The sequence below is a fragment of the Glycine max genome, chromosome 20 (genome assembly GCF_000004515.6).
Source record: "Glycine max cultivar Williams 82 chromosome 20, Glycine_max_v4.0, whole genome shotgun sequence".
NCBI lineage: Eukaryota > Viridiplantae > Streptophyta > Magnoliopsida > Fabales > Fabaceae > Glycine > Glycine max.
Window position 1 is genome coordinate 45,463,853 of NC_038256.2, and position 19,025 is coordinate 45,482,877.

A 19,025-nucleotide genomic window follows, 5' to 3' on the forward strand; every position below is an offset into this window, starting at 1 on the left:
AAAAAAAAATGGTTAAAGCAATCTAGAACTTGTCAAAACCATTCGAACTTGGATGATAATTGAAGACAAAAAATTGACTTGAATTGGTTTTAAAAAATTATCTGTATTGTAATATATTTTTAAATTAATGAAGGCTCATATATGATTATTATATATAAACTATTAATATCTAGCTATTTATTATGGATTATTGATTTTATAATACATTTTATATGGTATCTTATATCTAAATGTAATAATTGCCGACCTAATAAATTGAAATAATTAAAATTGATTAGTAATTTTCTGTTTAATATATTTCAGAACATGATAAATTTGATAAAAAAAATCCTATGAGATATTTTATAAAATGAAAAATATTTGCACGAGGGAGAATATAGTTAAAAGAAAAAAATTAAAACATCAAATTTAACCTGTTAGATAATTATTTTAATTTTTTATCATGATATTGTTGGTGTGAAGTATTTAAAACTTATCTTATGATTATTTTTAATTATAACTTATCACTTATTTTCTAACAATAATTAAGACTTAATCCAAGTTTTAAGTTTAATTTCATTGAGACCAACCAAATCTTGGTAACTATTCAAATTTATTGATAAAGATTTTTTTTAAAAAAATTGACAATGACCAAAAATAACTTATACAAAAACTTAAATTACTGATTATAAATTAATCATAAGAACTTAACACCCAAAAAAAGTTAATTTTAAATTCAAATTATAAACTAATATTTATTTATTATGATTTTTAATTTTAATATAATTTATAAATATTTATTATAAATTTTAATTGTATAAAAAGAAATATTTATCCTATATAATACATGAACTAAAATACTCATCTATTTTATATTAAGAAAGATTATCATTTAAAAACAATATTTTAAATTTTACAGTTATAATAAGTGGAAATATAAAACTAGGGATATTTATGTTTAAGATAAAAATAAAAATCCTCATAAATAAAAGAAAAGAAAAAGGAGGGGGCAACTCCCGTGGATGGAACAAATCTGAAGCCGAAGTGCAGAGTAGGATACTTCAAATTTTTGTAATTGGGAACCCTAAACCCCCAAAGCCTTTGACTTTGTTCAATCCTTCGACATGAGTATGACCCAATTCGCCATGGTATGCTTCTTCGATTCTCTTTCTCTCTCTCAACATGCCCTCACGAATTCCAATTTTTTGCTTCCTTGCGCTCCCTCTTTCTGGGTATTATGTTTTTCTAAGTTGTAGCGAATTACGTTGTTAAATATGAAAGTTAAAATTTTTTAGAACCCTTGTATATGTTTTTGCACCAAGCTTCTTCCTTTTTCTTTTTTAATGTTAATTGAAGGATTTTTTTAAGGACAATTGCTTCTATGATTGGTATCATGATTTTGCTTTAACTTTATGTTATTTGAACTGGCTTGGAACTAAAGAGCATCTCTTTAGAAGGACTTGCCTTGCTGTGTTTGAAATTTTAACCGAGTCTCAATACTGGTGTTTTTGCATTTAAGGTTGAGGAGTTGGCTTTTCTTGTCAAGGACAATCTTCCTTGCAAGCATTTAGTTCTCACAATGGAAGAAGCACTGGTTAACTTTCTTCAGGATGATGACACTAGGTAACATTTATGAGATAGTTCGAGTGATGTTTAACTTGACTATTAGTCCAAGGTATTAGCATCACAGTTCGCTTATTAATTTCAAGACCGTATAGTGCATATGCATGTTGGTTAAATGATTGTTATATAGCATTTGATTGTAGCTCGTTTTTGTGGCAGTTGAGCATATGCATGTTAAATAGTTGTTTTTGCAATGGTTGGGAGTTTTTTTTGTTTGTTTTTTTTCTCTGGTAGGTTGGTATCATATAATTGTAATATGCTTCTTATTATATTTTTTTTATTGACTATAGTTCAGATGGAATCTTGGAATTGGAGCCAATGAACTCTTACAACCGTCTTTTATTGCATCGCCTTGCTGAGATATTTGGGTATTTTTATCATGACTTTTGTTTTTAGTCTATTTCAGAGTTCCTTTCTGGTTGCATTTTGAATGTGTCTACTGTTCTTTTATTTGATGCCTTGATGGTTTTATAACTGGTGCCAGGTTTGCACATGAATCGGTTGGTGAAGGAGATGATCGCCATTTGATTCTGGAAAGATGTCCAGATACGTCCATGTAAATGAGCTTCCCTCTTTTATCTCTCCCAGCTCTCTTTTTGCGAAATAACCTTTATATTGAATGGATTGCAGACCTCCAATCCTTGTTAGTGATATCCTATGGAAGTATGATGAACCACAATCTTTGGTTACATCCCACCAAATATTAAGGAGAAGTGTAGCCTCTCCAGGTAATGCATGCTACTGATTCTTCTCTCAGTCAGTTACCATAGCACATCGTGTACAATATTGATCCTACCTACCTTTAGAATCTACCACCATAAAAGACATAATAATGCATCAAGTGAATGAGATTTACTGTTTACTATTTTATTTAAAACTTGGGAATACTGTGGAAATTTTTTTGTATGCTAAAATTAGTTTATTTTTATATAACTAATTATAATTTTTATATCCGGTAATTATTGTTAACTTGTTATTGTATACAGTGAACTTCTCATATGGAAAATAGTAATTTTCTTCATGACTTCTTACCATTACATAGACTGAATGTCTTTTTCTATGATGTAGATTCTTGTTCTGTTTTGTGGGCCTTAATTCGTGTGCTGCATCTTTTAGTCTCGCAGAAAAACACAGCATCCCTTTCACAGTCACTGGAGGAGAGAAAAGCAGCTTATTTAATTGCCCGTGAGCGAATTTTCTCTATGAAGTTGGAAGAGGTAAAAGAGCCTGGTGAACAAAAGCCGCGGAGTGTGCCTGTGGTTGCCCGCAGAATGATTGCCCATGCCCTTGGTCAAAGAATCCATACAAAGAATCAGAATGACTTGGCTAGTGATAGTATGAAGGATGGAGTCCTCACAGATGAATTGAGTGCACAAGATAAGAATCAGGAAGAGTCCACTCTCAAGAAAGTTTCTGAAGAGTCTTCACACCTAAGAGGGAATTCAAACAACAGAATAAGAAACAACAGTTCTAATGCAGCCACACTTAATAAAAGGAAGGATCAAACAACAGTTGACAAAGATTTGCCACAATTCTCTGCAGAAAGAAAACAAGGGCTAAGTGTAAGTAAAGACTACATGAAAAAGGAGCACTTGGGAGCTGCAAAGAGAATGTTTGCTCATGCTTTAGGAGTGCATTCTGGGAAGGATGGTTCTGTTCCTAGAAGTAGAAGTGGAGAAATAAAGAAGAATTAGATGAAAAGGTTGTGAAATATTTAAATCAGAAGGGCATTCTGTTGCTCCAAATGGACCTGGATAGGTGCTCCCCAAGTCTCAATCAAGAGCACGAAGGTGAGTGATGAGCATGCTTTACTCAGGAGATTCATGCAAAAGACTATCGTAGTATAGTGTTGGTTGCTTAGTTCTCTCTGATTGTACTGGAGAATTTCCAAGCAGCCAAGTGAAAGGGCATATTGAAAAAACTATCCAGAATCAAGTTTCACCTGTTTTGGAGTGAACAGGTTATGGTGTTTTGGCCCCTCATCTATATGTTGTTGTAAGATATGGTAGTTCCAGATTCATTTTACTGTGTTTAGTTTATTCTGTCAAAGTGATGGTTTTCGTTATGGCTGTTCCCAGGGGATGATTTCCCCTATCATAGCGGGTGTTATGTATATAATATTTAAAATCTCAAATTTCTTGTGTCATGTTTAGAAATTCCAAATTTCTTCCTCGTTTCCCTTCTATTGTTACACTTGGGCCATTTATTACAGAAATTAAGGGGTCATCAGCCAGTGACGGTTGGATTTGAGAAAATATTAAAGTTTTTACTGTTTTCTATACTAGAGAAAATAGGAAATAAAGTAAGAACAAGGTGATAGTTTTGTAATCTAATGTAAAGATAAAAATAGAAAATATTCTCAAATGAAACGTTCTATGTTTTTTGGCTGGATGTAAAAAGATTATCAAAATCTTTATCCATCGTTTTTTGGCTAGGCGGGAAAAAATTAATTCATGTTTTGTGTTTGCCGTTTGGCACGCTGCAAGAAGGGAGGAAAGCACAAAAAGTTTGCTGTCCTCACTCCCTTTTCAATCTAGATTTAGTTTTTTATCTTGTAATTTATTTATTAATTTAGTTTTTATCTTGTAATTTATTTTTTAGATTTGATTTCATCTTTTAATTTTTTTAGTTCAATTAGGTATTATAATTTTTAAAATTAGTTTAATTTAATCTTGTCTAAATTGAACTATCCATCTCATTAATTTTTTTTAATACTGTTAGTTCAATTTAAACTATGCAATCAAATTAAACTTATTTTAAAAATTAAAAGACCTAATTGAATTCAAAAAAAAAAATTAGAAGATCAAATCAAAATTAAAAAATAAATTAGAAGATAAAATTAATTTAATCTATTAAAATTTAAAAATCAATAATGTCAGTACAATGTTTTAAATTAGATGTCACTCACCTTGTTTAATGGAGAACAAAATTACCTTTTAGAGATTCATTCACAAATGTTCACCATCATTGGAAGCTTTTTTTTTTTTTTTTTACAGAATCATTGATGGCCTACACCGATTTTTTTGGAGAAAACACGTAGTTTCTAAAATGAAAATGAAAGAGATATTTTACTTTTTTTAATATTATTATATTTAGAGTTTAATAGTCATGTGTTTCATGCATAAAATAATCTTGTATTATCATCAAATAACAATTTATTGTTGATATTATTTTTAAAATAGTTATCATAAAAGTCATCATAATTATCATTAATGATGAATTATAATTAAATGATGATATAAAACTATTTTATATTGTCAAAATATATTTTTTCTTATATTTAAAATTAAGGTCTCATGCAAAATAATTCAAAATGCTCATCACTAGTTGAATATTGAAGGTTTCCATTTGACCCTGTTGACGTGATTACATGAGCTATTTTTATTTCCAGGTAAAATAAAAAATACCAAAATATATTTAAATTTTTTCAAAAATGTATATGCATAATTTAATTTTTTTAATATAAACGCACAAGAATTAAAAAAGACACTTTCTTTAAGGGAAAATATACAAAGAAATTTAACCACGCAATAAAGTCTAATGTAATATTACTATATAAGGTGCATTTTACACTAGCATTGTGTGGTTTGTAATACAAGTCCCCTCGCTCAACGTATTCTGCAACCCGCTAGGATGACTCAGGGACTGTTGCAACATCAGCCGAGTATTTAAGAATAGTAAAAAACAGAGAGGGGCCATGGTCAACACTAACATGCTTGACCAACATTGTGTCCATCACATCTCAATGTCTTCAAGATCAGGGAGAGGAAATCGAAGAATTGCAGCAATGCCACTTATCTGGGCTAGTTCTGTCCATCAATATAAAATTGGCACATTCAATTTAAAACAAACAAAACTAGAGCATAAATTTTTGTGCAGAAATTTCATTCACTTCCATGAAGCAGCTCTAATAACAAGGAGGAAGAGAAACAGAATGTTTTAGTTTATATATTCCCATCTTATTACTTTTACCTTCTTTCCAAAACTAGTTCACCATTCTTAGTTTCATGGACTTCTAGGATTAGTAAATATCCCACACTACACCCACCCCCCAAAACAGTAAAGATTAACGAAAGCAATAAAACTCACGTTCTCCAGAGACATGCATGGACGAAAATACATGGACAGAGCCTCCTGAATCCTTAACAGAGTTGACCAAGTTAACATACTTTTTTCTTGTTGCTATATCTGAATTCCTATAACCAAAAGCAAGTAGTGAAGTCACAACTCTATCGCAATATCAAAAGGAGCATTTTCAGGATTACAACCCAAATCCAAAGCTAACAAATAGGATTGTAAAGAAAACACAAAGATAAAGTTCAGTTATCATGATGTTTATAATGCTTATATTTCTATAAAACAAAATTGTGTGAAGTAAACAGTAGTTCACAAAGAAGTTTGATCTAAATTCTAAACCATTTCCAAGGATGGAAAAGTGATAGATAAGACATCGCTGAATTAAACAAAAAAGCAGGATACATGACTATCAAAATGAGTGTGCATAAGATAGAACAATCCAGCATGCCATCTTTGATTCAGAATATTTTAGGGCTATATCATACAAACCTGAAAAGCTCATCCGTAATGAGAAGCGTTTGTACAGCTAGTCGTTCATTGGCAACCTCAACATGTTTCATTCCATAACAAGCACGTGATGGATCCTGTTCCACACCAAAGATATTTAATCAGGATTTCCAAGATTTCTGAAAATGCAAAATTGAGGTAAGTCATTTTCAAAGCTTTTGTCAGGACAATAATTTAAGGGAGAAACGTGAGCACTCCTTTTAGGGTAAGGTGATACTTCCTTTGGATTTTGATTCTCACTCTAAATTACATTTTTAATACTTGATTGTTCACAAGGGAGGACAATGAGGGTTTCCCATGATAAATCCTCTGGAAGATCATTTTTTAGCTTATCCAGCACCCACCCAGTTACATTCATAACTCTTGATTGTACTCAACAAATATCAATCATAATGTAACATGCACAATAAGGGGTTTCTCCAATAATTAACTGCACAGTAGACATCATGAAATTAAACAATTTAGAACAAGCAGTAAAAACATCTGATATCATGTTTCCATGCATATGGTAAAGCTAAACCTAGGACACATGGATACTTTAAAATGTCCAATGTACTAGCTTTTGGTACATATCTTATACTGATAGCGTACCTGATACTTGGATACTTAATAAAGGTTAGTTTATAATGTATTTGCAATGACAAAGCTAAAAATAAAAATCCATTTCTCCTATTTTTCTTTCAACCATGGAGTAGCCTATCTAATGTCTTATTTATGACATCTTATGATGCTTTCATTTGATTGCTGACGTTTCATGACATGTTATACATAATTCTGTATTATCTTGAATTGGTTTTGGTTTCTCTATTCTTTTAAGAATACCAAGTTGGGTTCTTCTACTCGTATCCAATAGAACATGTTGAGCCAAATCTTTATGAAAAATCTACTTTATTTGGATTGGGAAAATGGCAGTTTTATGAAATTGTGTTATTGCTCAAATCCTAGTCAATCCTATTTCTGATAATATCCATTGATAATTAAATCCAATTTTTCCCAATACTCTCGTATCTGTAATGGTGTGAAGAAAAGACGGCCTGGTTTTATATACATGTCATGTCATATCCTACCTTACATGTATCCTAAATTACTAATTATAAAATAAAAAATTGTATTATTATATCTGTATATCATGGACCTAAGCAATTATATTCTGCAATGAAAGTAAACAACTACAAGAGCTTGAAGCAGCTCTCCCATGCTGGTAAGGGAAAATGTTAGCACTATATAGCTTTGAGATAATTTTTTCTTTCGATAAAAAAATCATGAAATTTAATTTTAAACACTTAATAAACAAGATTAGAATGAAAAATAAACAAGAAACTCTATAGAAGATGCACTTCTCTTATGTAGCTTCAATAAACTAAGCATCTAAGTAGAAGTCATTATACCAATTCAGCATGCAACTGACTAAAAGGTTGACACTCTTCTTTTAGATATATGACTATGAGCAAATAGAAGTTATACAAAGACGTTATTGATTCACCTAAATTTAGTGTCTCTAATCTTATCAAATTCTTAAAGTCAAACTAATTCTCAACAGAATTCAAAATTGGGTTACGACATTCCAACCATAAATATAGGCAAGGTAAACAAAATGATCTCAAAAATAGAAACTGACATTTGAAAGCATGTCGTAGAAATCCTTCATAACTCGAACCTGAAGGAAAACAAAGAATAAAGCTTATTCCAGGCTCAGTAGAAGATAAGTAAACAAAACATGTTCCAGACTCAATAGAAGATAAGTAAACAGAACATGGAAAATATTCAACATGGGCTGCAGGGCCAAATGGAAAAGTAAAAAAGGTGTACTGCTTTGGTTTTGATGGTACCTCTTGTGCTGCTTTAGTATCTTTTATTAAACTCATGACATTTGGAGCATCCAAAACCTCCTTTAAGCTATGTCTACAGATAATAAATAACAATGCTAAAGAGATAAGATAAATCAGATACTGCAGTACCCACAACCAATTGAACTACAAAGTTAATCCTTAAAACAACAGTGTGTTGATCTCTGTTTGCTGCCATGTTTGTCTGTTGGGTTTTTTTAATTCATTCTAAATAAATGGATGTCTTTGACAGGAAGGCATATGAGACTTCACATTCACTTAAAACCATGTATATGGAGCAGATACAATGTCAAAACAAATTTCAGTCACCAGCCTCAAACAATATGGGTACGACTTTGTTAAATCAAGTGTTAAAGACAGGCACATTATACCAGCATATCAGAAAAATTATGCAAGTCAAGCTACTAACTGATCAGTGACCACAATAATCTTCACGTGTTTGTGTCAATTCTAATTACCTAACATAGCTTTTGTAAAGTCCTAGAAAAGTAGGAACAGAGAACAGGCAAATAAAGAAAGCAAACCATACTTGTATCCTGAACTTGTATGCACAAGAATGATGCGTGATTTATTTTCAATAATAGGTCGCAACTGTCTTCGTTCTGCCTCCAAAAATAAGTGACGGTGAAACTGATCCTGAAACAGAAACAGAGATTTAAAATATAAGCATTATAAACATCTCTGTACCAAAATCCTGTCCGCACTTATGCACATACAAATCATTAAAGAAATTTTTTATTTATTATTACCTTCGCATAGCGAAGAGCCTCTAGGCAATGGGGTACGAAATTTTTTTAATTAATAAATAGTAATGCATACATGCAGACACACTCACACATTGTATCAAATTTGTAAATATTCACCACGAATGAAGCCCAAATAACACAAACAGGGAACAATTACTTACCTTTGTAAATCCTGGACTTGCAATTACAGCACAACGAACCACGTTGAAATCTATATGTTTCAAGAAAGCCTGAAAAGATTGGTAGAATCCAGTAAATTTGTAAATGCCCCTTTTACGCTTTCGTTTGATAAAAGTACAAATATAACATTATTAATGATAAGAAAGAAAGACTACAGCAAAAGATCATGATATGTCCTCTAAAGCAAGGAGCAAAGAAACATAGAAAAGACAAATTCATTTATATAATAAGGAGATATTTGATGTACAGGCATCCTCATCCAGGCATCTAATATTACTAGATATATTGGATTCTTCAGCAAGATGCCCATGTTTGGTACATGGGTATGATATTACCATGGGCATCTCATGTTACCATGGGTATGTACGTGGCTGTACGGCAGTTAATAAAGAACATCAATTCAAAGCTAACATATATAAAATAACACAAATCAGGTTATAGAGATTTGAAGGGTATTTGAATTTGCAGTAGATCTTAGCATTCAATTCATAAATTTCATAAACACCCTCTATTGAAAAAGAAGTTTTATATATCAGAGTAAATCCTTTTCAATTTTTATATGGTATATGTATGACTAATGAGGATAGATGCAAAAGATAAGAAACCTAAGTCCTTGGGCAGGATTTACCTGCAAAACATTCTGAAAGAACTTATCCAAAGCCTACAAAAGGGAGGAGGATGCCTTAGATTCGTATCATTCAAATTATTGAATTCATTCACTGATATCTTACAATAGAGAGAGAGATCATACTTTCTCATAACCAGCAATTGCAGGCCCATGTTTGCGAGGAATTGATGTTTCTATCCGCGAACGAGTAACAGTCATACTGTTTTATTAGACATAATAAGACAAATCAATTCATTGCAATGACACAATTACATGCCAAAAGTTAACTAGACTATCAACAAGAAGAACATGTATTTAATTTCCAGTGTCTGTGGTTACCCACAGAAATCAAACAAATCTGACTAACACCAACCATTTTTACTAATATAGAGTGCTGAGCATATTATCTTATGCATAAAATGCTATTATAAGTAATATATAAATGAAACATATTGAAGTGAAAGTTAACCTTCTACCAACAAGGAGGATATGGGCTAATCCTTCTTGCATCAACACCACGGCTAGATCAGCACTTGCACCAGGATCTGCAAAATGTGCATGATATTTTTATTCACCATTTTGATTACAAAAATTTACACCAACTGAGGAATATTAAATCCATTTTTGCTTTATAAATATGACTGTGATTCTAGACGAAGCATTTATTTCATTCTTTCCACCATTTTTGGTAAACTGCCTACTTAAATGTGTGCAGGATTTAAGAATTCACATAAAGTAGAAATTCAACAATTTGATCAATTGATCATAGGTGCATTTGTCAGATCTAATGCCAGGAAAACTGAATATGCAAGTTAAAACTTGTACTGTTAAAGAAATATCTTCATTCTTCAAATTAGCAGATTTTGTAATTTCTATGCAGGCAGATTACACTACTCAAATTCCCATAAGTATAAATGATTAAAAAAATTGGGAGATTCATATAACTGATAATGTACCAGAGGCCTGCTGTAGTACCTCCAAAGCCAAAGAATCCCAAACATCCTGCAGAAGGCAAAATGTAATCTTCAGTAATCATGATTCTGCACAAGAGGTAAGAAGGAAAAAAAAACTATTCCAATGCAGATTTCCTAAATATTACTCGTTGGCTCCTCCCCAATTTCTTTTGTTCATAATTCTAATCATAATGGCACAATGATACATCCAAGCAAAAGGCCTAGCTTGTATGCATGTGAAGCGCATATTTAACAACACAAAAGGAACAGTAAGTCAGTAACAGGAATCATAATGATTTAAGAGAAACACCTTTCTGAGCACAAACGGGCGCTGCAGTTCGAGTTCTAAAGTATGAAAAGCTCCTATCTGCAGTGAATCACAAAGATGAGAAGTTACGCTCAGCAGTAACAGTTTAAAGTTAAAAGCGGGACGGCAGTTACAGTTTCAGTTAAGTACCTTGACATATTCATTCTCCAAAATGTTCTTTCCGCGAACACGTAAAATAGAACCTTCTTTGTCATAATCAGCAAGCTAGTATAAAACAAAATCGCCTTCAGAGAAAAACTGAAAAAAATAATAGAAATCAAATTGAAGAGGCAAAAAGAAAAAGAAAAACCTCTTGGACTTTAATTTCCAATTTGAGCTTGACGCGTTCTGCTTCCCGTCCGCCACTAGCAGCTTCTCTTAGAACCTTCCTGATACAATTACAACAAAGAAAATTGAAAAATGAGATTAAAGGATCGAAGGAAGCGAGAATTGAGAGAAGGAGTACCTGACAGTAACGGCCATGACAGAGTCTCCGGGAGCTATCAGGTTATACGCAAACCAGAGATCATCCGAATCCACTGCAACCATCTGCATGCCATAACCGTAAACAACAAATTTTACGGAAAAATTAAAAGAATCAAAGTGCATAGAATTGGAATTGCACCTTAACGCTGCCAGGTCCATTGGGTACGAGGTCTTTCCGAACGATCTTCATGGCTATTGATTCCACTTGGTTTTCCTTCCCTTGTGTTGTGTCTCCCTCTCTCTCTCTCAAACACTTCAAAATTGAAATTACGGCCGTACAGTACACCAAGCACCCGCACGTCGCTGACTCACTGTCACCAAACGACAGCTTTGGCAGGCCCAATGCCTTAACAGCCCATGGCCCAAGATACAAAAACTAATAATTACAAAATTATTTACTGTTCGAACCGAGAATTAGGCTTATGATTGATTCAAAGATTAAAATTTATTAGAATATCGTAAGTATCATTAATAAGCTTTAAGACCATAATCATGGTGATATTAAATAAAATAAGAAACAAAGTCAAAATAAGATAACGATTTTGTAATTTAAAAGTGAAAACAACAAATAAAAATACAAGTAAACATACCCTTAGTTTTCTATGTTTAGTTTGCAATTTAAAAAATAAAAATCATTAGAAAAAATTGATTCTCAAATCTCAAGAAAACATACACAAGTAGTTTTAAGATGGGAATTTAACTTGGTTGGAGGGACACTTCACCTCTTAATGGTGATCGGTAAGATTTTTTTATTAGAAAATAAAAATTAGTCATTAATTAGAAAAGTTAAAGTATATTTTATATCATTAAGATGATTCAAATTTTTTTTTGAAAAAAAAATCATTATTTAAGAATATTAGTGTTGTAACTTGTAACATTCAAGAAATATTTTAATAAAAACAAAAAAAAGTCTAAACTAGAGATAATGAAATTCAATAATGTTAAAAGTTAAGTAAACATTTTAAGAGAAAAAAAATTATGCACTTACACTTTAAAATTATTTTTACTCTATTATTTAATTATAAATTATTATTTTTTAATAAGTTTGTTGATTTTTATAAATTTATCTTAAAAATTATATTAATGATAATATGTGATTGAATGATGTCATAAAATTATTTGAAATATCAATGTATTATCATCAACTCAAAAGATTGATTCAAAATTTTATTGACCAAGGACCCTCACACATGATAAGAGAAGTTAATTTTTGACCTAATGAATTAAATAAGACATATAATTTGTTTGACATAAGAAAGAAAAAGTTATCATTGAATTTTTATTTCTAAGAGAAATATTTTTAGTTCCTCCAAAATTTAAAAAGTTTGATTTTAGTTTCTTTAACACAATTTGTATGTTTTTTATTTTTCTAATTTTAAAATATATAAGTAAAAATTAATAATTTAGATAACAATTTGAGAAGCAAATGATACGTTTCAAAATTTGAGAAAAAAAAAACAAACTGTTTTAGAGAAACTAAAACTGAACTTTCAAGAAAAAGAAAATATTTTATCCTATGAATAATGACACCAACATATATTATTTAGATAATTAGATGATTAACGCTTACGTAAATCTTAGTGCATATTGAATGCTGCATGCAAAAGAAATTGAGGTGGCAGTCTCCTTACCCTGCAGCTGTCGACTCATCCCTCTCTTTCTAGCACGTGCCGTCAACATAAGCAGATGCGAATGATGAACCAGACACTGCATTTTTACCAAAATTAATCACTTGAATTTAGCCAGGCGACAGAGTCAAAGTGAAGGTGAAGCACAGTAGCATATTAGATCTTAGAGGTTAGAAGTTTGAAGTTTATTTATCTTTCATTCAGTTCAGGTAAAACTCCGATCCACCTTCTTGTTCTGTTATCTTCCCTCTCTTCCTGGATTTCATTATATAAGACAAATTTCACGCTTTAATCTATTCACTTTGCTAATCAGTAATGTATTTGTAAGACGTGACAGACATACATAGAGAAATTTCACTCTTTAATCTCAAGAGTCGATACATATTACAAGTTTTTTTTTTTTTCAACTTTCAATGACATTATGTATATATTATATAGGATGGAATTGGAAGAAGCAGAAGATGAAGAATGGTATACTACTAGTAGTAAATACTCGTTCAAAAATAATGCTGGAAATGGTTGTAAGGTGAGGAGGTGGTTGCTCAAAAGGGGACTCTGTCTGGGAAGGAAGATCTTAGTGGCTGGCTTCTTAGCTTCTGCTGCCCCGGTGGTTGTTCCACCTCTTGTGGTTGCTTCTGCTGTTGGCATTGTTGTTTCTATGCCTTGTGCTATTTTCTTGGCTAGCCATGCTTGCACTCAGAGTTTAATGAGTAAGTTGCTCCCTAGGCCTACTCCTCAGGATACTTTGTTGCGTGAAGAGATGTGTTTTCAGACAGGCAATGATGTTATACACACATATGAAGAGGAACAAGTCCTTGTATATGAAATAAAGAGAGACATTGAAATGGTTGGTGTTCAATGTTTGAAGAATGGGGAAAATATGACATCAGGGAGTGAGTGTGGTCCACAAGAAGAAGATGCCACCGATGGAATAGAAGGACACTCAAGAGGAGAAACTAATGGGGTGCAAGTGCAACTAATAAGTGGGGATAAAAATGTAGTTGTGACAATGATTGAAGAATTTAAGACTCCCTTTGATGTTACAACTGTGGTTTTAGAGGAATCCGAGGATCAGGCCATGGAGGGTGACATAGAGGAAGCAGAGTTACAAAGAGAAACAAAGGGGCTGTTAGAAAAAATTAGAGATGAAGCTAGAACTGATATGACACGGGAGAGAGGAGAATATGTAGAAGGAATATGTGGAGGGGCAAATGAAAGTGATAAAAAATTTGGTCCAGCTGTTGAAGATATGGAGGTAGCATGGGAAGACACACATAGTGGTATCGTTGAAGAAGACTTGGGAAAGGAACAAGATCCAAATGTATGTGAAGAGATGCTTCATTCAAGAAATGATGAAAGTAAGGATACTATGTTAGAAGGAAAAGTATTTGATAACACAAATGATTCACATAAGCCAATGGCTGAACCTTCTGAACTGCTGATTCCAGCTGAACCAATTGGAGATTTGCCTATAGAAGCGCTGGTTTATAATATTTCAGTTGAGGAGGACTCGTCTGAAAATATTGACATACATATAGTTGCCAAAGAGGAACAGGAGCCTCCGCCGGATTGTCCTACTATACTGCAAAATGAGAAGTTAGATAATAACAATTCTGACTTTGAAAATCAAGAATCACAGCTGCATGAATTAAATAAAAGGACGTACCCGCTAGATGCAGAAGCTATAGAAATTGCTAATGAAGGTGAAGTTGATTTGTTTGATGGAAAACGGATAGACCCTGACGAGTGCGGATACACAATTTATTTGCATGAAGGTTTGACCACAGAATATGTTTGCCATTTCCATTCTGTGTTCCATTTACTGTTCCTAGAGGGCTAATATTTATTTGGAGCCCTGACATCTGAATTAATGAATATGCTTGCAGGATCTTCAAAAGTTGATGGGCAGACAGATTCTACGGAGGTTCTTGTTTCGTCTGTAGAAGAAGAGTCCAGGCCATCTGAATGTTCCTCTGGAGAAAACATTGTTTGCCCTTCTCAAGAGGTCAGGCCTAATTTAAGTGTATTTTAAGACAGCCTTTTTGTTACTACATGATGAAGTGAATATCTAATTATAACTTAGGTACTTGTGATAATTGTTTTGAGTGGGGTGCTTTGAATTCTAAATAGTTTTGCCCGTGGACTTTACCTTTGACGTTTATTGCATTCCATATGAAAATAATTAACCTAGTAGAGAGATGTGAACTTGCATATGTAGATAAACTTAAAAGTTTTATTGCCACATATTAAATGTAGCTTTTGCAGGTTGTTGTATTGGATGAGGAGAAGATATGGAAAGCGATGAATATTATACGTAAGATAGTAGGATATGAAGGTAGAATGCAAGGATCATGTTCAGATGAATTAAAGGCTCTCTACATCTTCACTGGAGTTGAGCCCCCAACTGGTACTCTCGATGACCCCGCTGAAATCAAGGAGAAGCTCCACTTCCTTATGTCCATCGTTGGAATTAAGTCGAATGATGCTTAGACATGTGACATGTGACACATCTGTGTATTGTTTTTTACATATTTCAGTTAACCTGCAATGTGTGTTCTTTTTATTCTCCGTGGATTTCCCTGGGGATAGGTGGAACCCAAGAAAGGAAAGGAAAATTATTCAAAACTTACATGTTAATTTTGTGGTTCTTTTTTATCGTTAAATACTCTTTTGCTCATTTTATCAAATCCCATAATTGGCGGGTGAGTTTAGAATGATTATTGCAGCGAATTGAAAGAGAAAATTGAGAGGTTGGGAAGTGCTAGTCATATATGGATCATTTCTATCGTAAACATGTTAATGCTTCTACGGGAGAAAAGTTGAAGAACTCCAAATGTATTTTGTGAGCTCTCCCGTGGTTTAAGACTACACATGTTCGTGGGCTTCAACTAGATGAGATATTACTATATATACAAAATCCTATCAGTATTGTCTGCTATGTCGACAAATCAAAAGCCAAATTGAATGGATGAGACATATGGGAATCGTCTCAGTTGTTTGAATCATTGAATGGGACGGCAACGAGGAGGAAAATAAAAATTAAATAAGGATTGAAGCTCACGATCGCTCTATCCATTAAAAGTGGAATGTGCAATTAGACATATGGTCTAAGTATGTTATGGAATTGATTCAGTACGTAAAGAAGATACATGTTAATTACTTTGATGTCCATTCTAAAATGGTTATCTAGATGTGATTTGGAAAAGATTTCCTTGTAGGTGGAGACGACAAAGTTTAAAACACATGTTTGATGCCTAAAACAACAAAATTAATTCACCGATACCAAAGTTTTTGTCCTTATTCAGAGTTGTTCTTCAAATCCTTGTCAAACAACATTATACAACAACTGTATAATATAATATATGGTCTATACCGTTGAGGGAGAGGATGTGATGGCCACTAGAAGAATGAACAAACTTGAACTCATGCAAGTTCATTGGGTGCCACTACAATGGGGCTTCTAACCGTGCGTGCACCACCATCTTCGACCCAAACAATGTCCCCAAATGAGATGTTTTCTTTCTTGTTTCTTGTGTACTTTACAGTAACAGAGTAGCTCTGCTTCTCATTCTTATAGCCAAATGCCAATGTCTCAGGTGACACCTTGACAACAGAGCCCTTGGGTTGTGTCACCTTGACTTTGTAAGTAGCAGCACCATCTCCAACATTGGTCACGATCCTCCTAAACTCTCGGACTGTTGATCTTGTTTTGTTACTATACAAAACTATAAACGAAGGGTAGTTAAGATCAGATGAGGGGTTGGCAGAACATTCATAGGACCTTGATCTTGTGATGGATAAGATTTGGTTGTTTGTGTATCCCAAAGCACAAAGGAGGTTAACATAGTTCTGAGGGGTGGCATCATATATGAGACCAGGATCAAGTGCTCTATTAGGTTCAATCTCACCAGCTCCCATAGCAAGAGGAGAAGCATATTGAAATAGGTTTGCATTATCCCTGATTGGATTTTGAGTATTATCAAGGGGATTAGCAGTTGTAACCAATGCAGATCTTATAGCAGCTGCACTCCAATCAGGGTGTGCTGCTTTCAAAAGAGCAGCAACACCAGATGCATGAGGACATGCCATGCATGTTCCAGACAAGAAATTGTAGTCACTTGACAAAAACACATTTGTGCCAATTCTGGCTGAAGGTTTATTTGGAACAAAAGCAGCCAGAACATTGGAGCCAGGTGCCATTACATCAGGCTTCAAGATCCCCGGGTAGCTTGGTGAAGGACCTCTTGAAGAGTAAATTGCAACAGCTGGTGCTGGCTTTATTCCAACAAATGTTTGTTGAAAGTTGATGCTGGCAAATGGTTTTTGAGCACTTTTCGCGTACTTGATCACCGATTTTGCATCATTTGGGCTGATCACAATGCTTGGAGTGAACAAACGTCTTCTTTCAATTAGTTCTGGATCCTCAGAGATAAACACAGCCCCATACACACTGGCCGCGGTAACAGAAGCTATTTGGGTTAAGACAGAAACTGAGTCCAAGGCATCACATATAATGATCTCTCTTGTGGCTACTCCGGTTAATAGTTTAACCGAGTTGCATGCTGATACAGTCTTGTTGTAAATAAGTGGAAACTTCTCCACTATTGAGTTAGCAGCAAACAAGGTACAACCCACAATGATTTTACCATCTCCCAGTGTCAAGCTTCCAAATGTGCGGTCTATGGTGCCTGCTGCCACGGTTAAGACCCAAAGGATTCCATTGTGCAAGGTGCCAAGTATAGGACCTGCGTTTCCTGCTGAAGATGAAACCAACACCCCTTTTTCCATTGCTGCAAAAGCAGCTATTGCCACCGGATCCTCATAAAGTGGAACACTATCAAAGCCCAATGAGATTGAAATGACATCAACCCCATCAGCAATGGCTTGGTCCATTCCTGCAAGAACATCAGAGCCGTGACCCCCTTCGTCCCAAAGGACCTTGTACATGGCAACCAGCAATGGCTTGGTCCATTCCTGCAAGAACATCAGAGCCGTGACCCCCTTCGTCCCAAAGGACCTTGTACATGGCAAGCCTAGCTCTTGGTGCAATGCCTCTTGCTACCCCTTTGGCGTAGCCAAAGAAAGAAGCACCATTAACATAGTTGCCAGCAACAGTGGATGATGTGTGGCTTCCATGTCCCCGAGTGTCTCTCGCTGAGTTCATTCTTATTGTGATGTTGGGATTCGCTGCTTTCACACCCTTGTTGAAGTACCTAGCCCCAATTAACTTGAAGTTACACGTGGAGGTATTGAAGTCTTGTCCTGGCTCGCATGTTCCTTTCCATTTGGAAGGGATGTTTCTGCTCATGCCATCATCTTTGAAGCTCTCACTTTCAGGCCAGACACCTGTGTCAATCATACCCACAATGACACCTTCTCCAAAATTTGAAGCATTCCACAGGCCATTGGAGGGATTAAAAGAGAGAAACTCAAAGGTGTGTGTGGTGTCTATGGTGGCAGATCTATCAGGGTAAGCTGTGACAAAACCATGAGTGTTCTTTAGGGTCTCCAACTCCTCTGATGATAGCACTGCACTGAATCCATGCATTGCATCATCGTAAGTGTACACTAATTTCTGTTGCTCAGAGGGATCATCAGCTGTTGCTAAGTTTATGGAATGAATGGTGGATTCGTACCAATCGTGATGGCTTGCAAAGACTTGAGGCATCAGGGACTTGTCCATGTGAACAATATACGTGGAACTTTCAGCGTTGGCATGGTGAGATAGTAAAAGCCAAAGAGTGATTAGAAACATCTAGGGAAGTGGAACCACAAAGTGAGGCTCCATTAATTATTTTGGAGTTTGAAGCAGCTAGTTACTTATGTGATCTTGGGCTTTGAACAGACATCTTATATAGGTTCTAGATTGATGTTGATATGTAATTATAAAAGTTGGAGAAATATTATTTATGCAATAATTTTATTGTTAATTGCTTGACATAAATAAATTCAGATGGCCGGGAACAATGAGAAACAATTACTGTTAAAAAACTGCAGGTATTGAGAGAACAGAAACAAATCTGTGTATAGCTAGCTATACCAACAAAATTCGAAACAATAAGCTGTTGAGTTTCTTAACTATGTA

At 34.1% G+C, this 19,025-nt stretch overlaps 3 protein-coding genes and 1 pseudogene across 5 annotated transcripts; 2 read left to right on the top strand and 2 right to left on the bottom strand.

Annotated features, from left to right (window-relative positions):
- The first annotated feature begins 933 nt into the window (after positions 1-933).
- Positions 934-3,736, top strand: LOC100793409 (uncharacterized). Of its 2 annotated transcripts, none has more exons than XM_006606375.3 (6): positions 934-1,127; positions 1,499-1,602; positions 1,893-1,970; positions 2,087-2,158; positions 2,233-2,330; positions 2,719-3,736. In XM_006606375.3, exons 1-6 carry the CDS (start codon positions 1,104-1,106, stop codon positions 3,294-3,296), a joined length of 954 nt encoding a protein of 317 aa, XP_006606438.1. In that variant the 5' UTR covers positions 934-1,103; the 3' UTR covers positions 3,297-3,736. The 2 variants fall into 2 exon arrangements, with proteins under 2 accessions (XP_006606438.1, XP_003556442.1); XM_003556394.4 differs by having other exon boundaries at positions 966-1,127; positions 2,671-3,736.
- A 1,397-nt stretch (positions 3,737-5,133) lies between these two features.
- LOC100793935 (protein pelota-like) lies at positions 5,134-11,541 on the bottom strand. The gene is given in 16 exon segments (NM_001255275.2): positions 5,134-5,411; positions 5,692-5,798; positions 6,169-6,263; positions 7,805-7,843; positions 8,016-8,088; positions 8,563-8,669; positions 8,941-9,009; positions 9,588-9,620; positions 9,711-9,786; positions 10,036-10,111; positions 10,523-10,568; positions 10,830-10,886; positions 10,977-11,051; positions 11,137-11,215; positions 11,293-11,375; positions 11,452-11,541. Coding segments are annotated over 16 exon segments (1,140 nt in total). The 5' UTR covers positions 11,503-11,541; the 3' UTR covers positions 5,134-5,337.
- Positions 11,542-12,973: 1,432 nt separating this feature from the next.
- Positions 12,974-15,577, top strand: LOC100802932 (uncharacterized). Of its 2 annotated transcripts, none has more exons than XM_041013432.1 (4): positions 12,974-13,109; positions 13,379-14,715; positions 14,827-14,945; positions 15,206-15,577. In XM_041013432.1, exons 2-4 carry the CDS (start codon positions 13,380-13,382, stop codon positions 15,428-15,430), a joined length of 1,680 nt encoding a protein of 559 aa, XP_040869366.1. In that variant the 5' UTR covers positions 12,974-13,109; position 13,379; the 3' UTR covers positions 15,431-15,577. The 2 variants fall into 2 exon arrangements, with proteins under 2 accessions (XP_040869366.1, XP_003555554.1); XM_003555506.5 differs by having other exon boundaries at positions 12,996-13,149.
- Positions 15,578-16,212: 635 nt separating this feature from the next.
- LOC100803465 (subtilisin-like protease SBT3) lies at positions 16,213-18,728 on the bottom strand (annotated as a pseudogene).
- Between the last annotated feature and the right edge of the window lie 297 nt (positions 18,729-19,025).

Excerpts from the sequence above, each read along its gene's own strand:
- LOC100802932 (XM_041013432.1), top strand. The coding sequence starts at position 13,380 with ATGGAATTGGAAGAAGCAGAAGATGAAGAATGGTATACTACTAGTAGT. Across the intron at positions 14,716-14,826 it reads CACAATTTATTTGCATGAAG|GATCTTCAAAAGTTGATGGG; the intron begins GTTTGACCACAG and ends ATATGCTTGCAG. Across the intron at positions 14,946-15,205 it reads TTGTTTGCCCTTCTCAAGAG|GTTGTTGTATTGGATGAGGA; the intron begins GTCAGGCCTAAT and ends TAGCTTTTGCAG.
- LOC100793409 (XM_003556394.4), top strand. The coding sequence starts at position 1,104 with ATGAGTATGACCCAATTCGCCATG. Across the intron at positions 1,603-1,892 it reads CTTCAGGATGATGACACTAG|TTCAGATGGAATCTTGGAAT; the intron begins GTAACATTTATG and ends TATTGACTATAG. Across the intron at positions 2,331-2,670 it reads GAGAAGTGTAGCCTCTCCAG|ATTCTTGTTCTGTTTTGTGG; the intron begins GTAATGCATGCT and ends TCTATGATGTAG.